General features: G+C 41.7%; 1 protein-coding gene across 1 annotated transcript; it reads right to left on the reverse strand.

Moving 5' to 3' along the window:
• Positions 1-961: 961 nt before the first annotated feature.
• Positions 962-6,210, reverse strand: LOC308321129 (uncharacterized protein). The gene is made up of 8 exons (XM_080771947.1): positions 6,076-6,210; positions 5,324-5,566; positions 4,704-4,845; positions 3,131-3,264; positions 2,386-2,572; positions 1,902-1,985; positions 1,629-1,727; positions 962-1,349 (listed from the first exon to the last, which is right to left on the reverse strand). Exons 1-8 carry the CDS (start codon positions 6,129-6,131, stop codon positions 1,194-1,196), a joined length of 1,101 nt encoding a protein of 366 aa, XP_080628073.1. The 5' UTR covers positions 6,132-6,210; the 3' UTR covers positions 962-1,193.
• Between the last annotated feature and the right edge of the window lie 2,246 nt (positions 6,211-8,456).

Raw genomic sequence — 8,456 nt, forward strand, 5'->3', positions numbered from 1 at the left:
ACATCTGGCTGGAATGCTTTACAATTTGAATACCGTAGAAAGAATATGTATAAATATGGGAATAAATTAATATAATTTAACTATAACCAGTATTAGTATTGAATGCAACATTTTGCTTAATATTGATCCAAATTAAAATCTGCTAAAGTGAAGTTCAAGGCAGTCAAATAATGATGCAGTTCTGAATGACGTACCGGTAACTTCAGCATTTGATGTTCTAAAAAGGGATTAAGGCAATATACTGACAATTTTCTGTGTAGAGTGTTATATACTATTATTCTACTTTGCCCTATAATAATATAGGGTATATTTGTCATAATAGTGTCATTGAAAGAATTAACTTAAAAGCTGTCACTTGTCCAAGAAATTCCTTTCCAGTTTGTAATTAACAGTGCCCCCATGTGTTTTAAAAAAATAAATCATAAGAATCTTCTGTTTCGGACAAAGTGCAATTCAATAGCTCAGCAGTTTATAGCCATACATTGATGCAATAATTTAATATGAATAACAGTCATTTATAATTACATTCAAGAGCTTCCCTCTTGGAAATTAAATAATTCAGTCACTGATGCATGTGGTGTATGAAATCTATATCAAAGTCGTCTACATTTCTCCCTCATCTTCCCTACCATCTGTCTTTCCCACACCCTCCAATCCATCACAATGTTCCTACAGCTGTCTCCCCTACGCAGTCTCCCTCTCAGCTTTGTTACTTTCTGTCTCTCAGCTTTGTTACTGTCTTTCCCTCTCAGCTGTTCGCTGCTGTCCACTGGTTTTGCTTCCATGTACAGTAGTATTAAAGTGGAGTATGTTTTGCACTCCGTCCGTCCGTGTGTCTGTCCGTCCGTCCGTCCGTCCGTCTGTGAACAGCTAATCTTTTTAAGGTCAACCACACCAATGCAACTCATTGAGTTGCAATGAGTTGCATTGGTGTGGTTGACCTTAAAACGGTTTTGTCCCTACCGGTATGTTTTGGGCTTGGAAGAAAAAGTTCACTTCCTCTTCCCAGATCTGCGAAGGCGTCCAATTGCAGTGGAGAAGTGCAGGGCTGATCTCTGGCACAGGGTACGAGGGGAGTCTGGTGTGAGCGGCAAGGAATAGGGGTGGCATACAAACCCCAGCTATGGGGAAGGGTCCGGCATCACTCTCTTGAGCAGGTGTTCTCAACCCGTGGGTCGCGACCCCTCTGGAGGTCACGAGACATGGCCAAAGCATTTCCGGGGGTCCCCAGCCAAAAAGGTAGAGAACCCCTGCTCTTGAGTACCCCCGCCGTCGAGTCCGTCAAGGTGGGCCCGGAACGTAGACGTCTGTTGTTCCAAGGAGAAAAATCTCTCCTGGACCTTGTCAAACTGAGAGAGAGAGAGACAGACAGACAGACAGACAGACAGACAGCTTTGAGCTCTCATGAACGACAAGTATGTATGTATGTTTGTCTAGCGCAGTGGTATCTAAACCTTTCAATTTCAAGGACCCCCATAACTCTGAGAGTGTACAAATGGGTCCATTTGGTTCCATTTGTACACTCAGTGTTACAGACCTGTAAGGGTCCACTTGGAAGCCCCTCAAGAAACACTGATGGTCTCTGGACCCCACTTTGAGAACCACTTGTGGGTGGGGGTGTAATGTACCTGCTCAATGTTGGACTGCAGCAGCAACTCAGGCCAGACGGACTCTGCGCTAACAGCACCAACACGGTGCCTCGTATGTGTGTGGCTCCAGGTCAGCTGCTGTGAAACAAATTACCATATAACACATGAACATGCTGAATAGAACCTTTCTGATACTCCGTCTGATTTCAGTTTTTCCTTCTATTTTGCTTTGATTTGCATGTCTTTACTGCTGCTGTATCTGTAATTACTGAAATTACATCTTTCATTGTATTTTCTACCCTCCAATCTTACTTGCAGAAGTTGTGTGCTGCCCTCTAACTGCGTCTGGCAGTGATGCAGTCTGCTCCGGTACTCTTTCAGCACTGTGGACAAATTCTGCTCCGGACAAGTACAAAGTATTATGAACCAAACTTTAGCACTTTCACCAGCACTAAAAACACATGTGCAGATACACAAGCTTAGAGCGGAGAGTCATTGGGACATATAGTAACACCATGACACATTATACAATCTATGCCCAAATGTATCAGACAATAGGCCTAAAACAAAAGCCATGGCATGTTTGAATGTGAGCCAAAAAGGTTTTGAATGCATCCTTTAAAACCACTTCGGCATTTTTACAAACGAATGTTACAATGCTTAATTTACACTGTTTTGCACAATACATAAACTGAATAACAAAGTTATGTACAGATGTATGTTGAAGGGAGACTTTTTAGGCAACTGCTTGTCCATCAATCCATCATCCACCTGTTTCTTCTCATCACATCTTTACCTCAGTCTCTATCTTGGCTGTGGACAGATCTCGGTGGCCTTGGCTCCACTCCTTGTCCTTGGTAAGGGTGACCCCAGTGTGGAGCTCTTCCAACTGAGCCCAGAGGTGTTCCAGTCCACCTAGCATGCCCTTCACATGGGCCTCCAATTCCCCCTGCACCTGGAGAAGACTATGCAGTGACCTCATCCTGTCAGAAGAAGTGGTGGACACATTGACTCTGGCTATTTTAATCATGAGCTCTGTAAGTTGAATCCTGAAGTGATGTTTCATATATTGTCAGTATTTATTATTTTTGCATTCAATGCTGCATTTCAGATCAGGGCAGAAACATGTGGGACAAGACGTGAGTCGGATTCAAACTCAGGTCCTTGCTCACAAGGAGCACACATAGGCCTATGTTACATAGGCCTGTGTTACTAGCCCTTGTGAGAAATCTCCCCCCCTTGTGGCCATGGGGGGTACAGCGTCCTGGGTGAGTTTTAGCATTTTTAATTCACTAATACATTAATTATTAATCATTAATGTGTTAAATCGAAAAAAGGGCTTTGTTACGCCCTCCATATTATTATGGTCAATGCCTGTGTGAAAACTGGGAGTGATTGGTGCAGGCGGTGAGGAGCTACGGCAGTGACAGTGACAGACATTCAGACAGACTGAATTATAGTATGATATGTATAGCATTTTATCGATACATTGTTCATGTATGGTGAGTACTCAGAAGATAGCAGTCTTCATGCATGCTCACCTCTGCTGTAGATAAACACTGGTGTGCTTCACCTTGTCTATCACTATGGGGTCGTCTGTGTCCTGATGATTCACACATGATCCTGGCTGTGTCTCTGACAGAATGTCAGCCCTCTGAAGTGCAGATGACACTGTCTGTTGAGGCAAGACTTCAGAGTTGAACTTTGACCGAATAAAGATATAATGATTTTGTATGTGCAATTTGTAAAATCAAGCAGTTCATAAGATGAAACAATGAACAATTTTGTTCAAAACGGGCCAATCCTGCAAACTTTGAAAGCCAATGTTAGCCAATTAGGATGGAATATGAAATATCGGACAGATCCATCTTGAACACATGACTATAGAGATACTGTGTAACGATTTGTGGGACTTTTGGACAGAATCTGGAGGAGTAATATCAATAGATTTGTTTTATAAAAGTCGGCCTCCTGGTGGCGCTATAACAGGCCATTCTGGGGCAGAGGTTCATCGTTGGCATTCAGGGAGTGTGTGTGCAAAATTTGGCATTGACTGGGTTAACGGTGCCGGAGATTAGCTGTACATAGACAGACCGACGGACGAACAGACGGACGGAGTGCAAAACATACTCTCTCCCCATGCCTTTGGCCTGGTGGAGACAACAAAGTAGGATTTTGGCTTATTTGGGAGCCATCTTCCTGCTTACATGTAGGCTAGTAGGATGCTAGGCTACTTGGCTGCCAGTCTGTAGTTCGTAAGTTTGCTTGTCAGTGATGCTGGTGTGTACACTGTCACTGCAGTACATCATCTTCCATCTCTCCTATCTTTGACTTGTCTGGATCGACGGTGGTGTTACACTGTTACATAATGGTATGTTAAGATAATGATGTAATATAATATAATATAAATATATCTTTTATATTATATATATATATATTATACTTATCTATATGCCTATGCATTCATGGTTGGAGAGTGGAACACTGATATCAGCTTTCAGTCTAGGTCCTGTTGCCATGTGTGGGAGGAGACCTACCTGTTGCTATGCTGCGCCTCCAATCAAGCTGGACCAATCATCTGCCTGTCCCTCTACTATTTAAACAAGTGTTAGCGCCTGTGCTCACTGGCAGTGTGTTAGACACTGTCCATGGAGATGGTGAGTGTCTGAATGCTGGTTCCCAAAGGTTTTAGATCTACAATGGTATGTCTCCACAGTGAGGCTGGAAATGTAGCCTAGCAGCCTACTACTATAGCCTACTGGTAGGTGGGAAAATGGAAACCAGAATAACCCGTTCTGAGTGAAACTCCTCCCTATTCTCTGGCCCTATAAAAACACTTGGCCTTTACCTTAACCTTGTAACCTTTATATTTGGCCTTTGACCCACACATGCAGTAGCTGTGGGCAAATATTTTGACAGGAAACTGAGATGAATAATCTGTGCGAACTACTTAAACCCTATATACTTCTTCAAACGACAAATAGCCAAACAGCATTTCCCACATTTCAAACGCATACCTGCCATTACAAATAGTGCACTGAAATGTAAGCTATATTCAAATATCTCCAAACAAACTACAAACTAAATTGTGAGCGGCACTGGTGGCGATCTCACCTCTAGCCTAGAGAGAAGATCCTGAATGTGTTCTAAAGTGGGGTCCAACAGTGGCTCCTGTAGAACACACAGCAGCAGACTGTCTGCCAGGGCATGAGCCAGGGGAACAGCCTGGTCTGAGCTGCCTCTTTTACTGGAGAGCCTACACAAACAAGAAGATAAGTTGGAAATAAAAAGGTTTAATCCACTAATGCATTATGTACATATATATGTACTAGATGTTCTGTACTAGATATATTATTAGCCTGAAAATATAGTAGCGCTCGACTTTTTGTTTTAGTAGAAAGACTTTTCCCTTCTAGATAAGATATTATGTGTGTATATACAGTAGCCTATATTAGATTCCCATTGGCTGTCTAATGTTGGTCTGTGGACCGCCTCATCATGGAAACGGTTAAATGACCGAATGACTGAATCCAGCCGTTGCTACAGTGATGGAGAACGTCAAGTTCCCCACTTTAACCACCGACAAGTATAATTTTTATGTTATTTTGTCTTAATGTATTTTTGTGATATATTGTGTTGAACATTTCCCCCCCAAAAAACTATAGCAAAACCGGGAAGTCATTTTGACATGAGCTCTTCTAGTGTATACGGATACTTGAAGTACATTGTCTCACCACGAGTACTGCTGGTAACCGGTGTGTTCTTCTGCCATAGCCTCTTGCCACAGCCTACACAGCATGCAAACGAGCAGCAGCCTCCAGAACACCTGCACTGGGCTGAGAGATGGGTGCAACGGTGGTGCCTCTACGTGGCAAACGGACCACACAATACCTACCAAAGCTAAACTGTACCAGCCATGCCAATGGAGACCTGCCCTCGGAGTTTGGGAGTTGCCATTTGCTGAGAGCCAGTCTGACCTTCAGAAACGGAAAGATGAGATGACGGAGAGAAATACTAATTGTTGTTATACTGACTGAGCTACATGAAAATGACACATAGTTCTAATAAGAATATCAAGAAAAAAAAAGTGAAGGAGAAATAAGAATAAATACCGGTAAGTTTATTTGTATAACTTTCAAATAGAGAATGCAGAGTATACTACCTTTGATTCTGAGTTATGATAACTAAAACAATTCATTACAATCAATTATAAACAAACTTGACAAATACAAATAGAGGCTTCTAACTATTCTGCAATGGCAGTCTGATACACCAATGTGTGAGATAGTAGCCTATGTGAATGGGAACTGTGGTGATGGTGACAGCTATAATGCTACTAGAAAAGAATTAAAATCGAGTGCCCTGCGGTGATTGGAGCACAGCTGCACTCAAATCACACTTCTTCCAGCCCCGTGCTAATGTTCACCTCAGGCAACAAGAAACCTGCCAACTCAAAAGCTGGTTAATATAAAACACCAGTACGTACCTCTGCATTTCTCTACATTTCAGCTCTCTCTCCCTGTCCTCCTTCCTAGTGTCCATCCATGCATCAGGCCTCCCTCTCCACCTTGATGAGACACTGAGACGTGGACATGCATGCTGGTGACTACTCTCAGGTGGCGATTTACTTCAACAGACAAACATGTTCATTGGGTGTGTGAATTTGTCAAATGAGAAAACCAGCCTGTTTTACAGGTTCTCTCAGTCCATTAATTCATGTAGGTAGAGTTTTGCCTTTGTCTTCCCACATTCCAGAAAGGTGTTAAACACACCCGACCACCTAGTTCCTAAAACAGGGCGTATTAAACCAAACGGAGAACATTTCTGTACAGAAGACATTACTGTTCTGCATGACTCATTCCCACCATGACTAATTTTTTTTACACACGTCATGATGATCACAGCCCAATTCAGATTACACGATAGATGGGAGTTGGTCATAATAATAAAATTTTCTTAATAAAAGAGGTAGGGCCTGAGCCCTTTTATAAATTGAACTTCTGTGTTTTACACTTACTGTGGGTAGACAAGGTGATATGTATTGTGTGTAAAGTTTGTCTGTTTTCACAGAGAACATACTCATCATGTTGGATTTCAGCTCTGAACACAAAACTGCAAGTATGCAATTTAATAAAAATGTAAATGCTGAATTGTCATTGTCTTGAGAGATTATCTTCAAGCAAACCCACAATACACCCTCTTTGTTTTGTTGGTGTATAGTAGAAAAGGTGCGATTAGTGTGATGTAAAAAACAACATATACAAAGTGGACACAACAGTACTCATCGCACTGCTAAGCACATTTAGTAGATAAGTATACCCATCTGCTGAAGCCTGTTTAATGTAGTACGATTATGGCTTCAATTATTGTGTGACAATGAATCGTCAGGTTAAAATCTTCCAGCTGCATCCATGGCACAGACGTATGTATGCATGATTGAGCAAGACTGGTCGTCCCAAAGGCGTGCATCTGTGTAGACCGAAAGTTCAAAATTATAATTGCTGACAGACAGGCCAGTGAGGCCACATTCCCTAGCGGAGGGAAAAGGGAATTAAGCTTTTAGAATTTTGATTTCTAGGTGATCTAGGTTTTAATAACATAAAATCTGTATCCTATGGTGAGGAAATTGAAGTCCCAGTGCAGTGTCCCACTGTCCCTGACGCTCACTCTGAAAGGCCCAGGTCTGAACTCTGCCAGCTTAAGCCTGATTCATACTTAGTTGCATGCTGGTGTCGATCGTGCTCAGTAAATTGCAGATTTACAAGCTGATCAGCTTGTAGATCTGTGATTTATGGCAGGCAATAGTGTGCAACGAAGTATAAATCAGGCTTCATGTGAAGTGATGCGAAACGCCAGCTTCTACAGGGGGAGATACAATCTCACGGTACACAGCAAATATTGTACTACTCTGCTACATTTATTTGAAAATGTTACTGTAGTTATAGTTACTTTGTAGATTTAGATTATTACCAGTAAGACGCCCTGAGGGTGTTTTCCTGATGTTTTCGGGCCATGTAGGGTGTAAAATGTGTGCTAATTAGTAAGGCCAGGCGGGGCCTTGGGCCGGCCCAAGTAGGGCCTTAATTTTCAGGCCTGTTGAGAACTCTAGTTTTCGCCGGCTGCCAGGCGCGGATGCGCTAATAACAGAAAGCGAACGAATTCCCTCAAAACACTGTTTTTTGATACAGAAAGCGAACGAATTCCCTCAAAACACTGTTTTTTGATACAGAAAGCGAACGAATTCCCTCAAAACACTGTTTTTTTTATACAGAAAGCGAACGAATTCCCTCAAAACACTGTTTTTTGATACAGAAAGCGAACGAATTCCCTCAAAACACTGTTTTTTGATACAGAAAGCGAACGAATTCCCTCAAAACACTGTTTTTTGATACAGAAAGCGAACGAATTCCCTCAAAACACTGTTTTTTGATACAGAAAGCGAACGAATTCCCTCAAAACACTGTTTTTTGATACAGAAAGCGAACGAATTCCCTCAAAACACTTTTTTTATACAGAAAGCGAACGAATTCCCTCAAAACACTGTTTTTTGATACAGAAAGCGAACGAATTCCCTCAAAACACTGTTTTTTGATACAGAAAGCGAACGAATTCCCTCAAAACACTGTTTTTTTTATACAGAAAGCAAACGAATTCCCTCAAAACACTGTTTTTTGATACAGAAAGCAAACGAATTCCCTCAAAACACTGTTTTTTGATACAGAAAGCAAACGAATTCTGGGAATTCACATTTACCTCTCTCCTTGTGGACTCCTCTTCAAAAGGATTTTAAGGAAACAGTGTTTCACATCCTTTAGTTTAAAGTATAGTAGTTCACTAATGTAACAATGGAAATGTAATGTGATTAGA

The sequence above is a fragment of the Protomyctophum bolini genome (assembly GCF_963924005.1).
Source record: "Protomyctophum bolini genome assembly, chromosome: 9".
NCBI classification, from domain to species: domain Eukaryota; kingdom Metazoa; phylum Chordata; class Actinopteri; order Myctophiformes; family Myctophidae; genus Protomyctophum; species Protomyctophum bolini.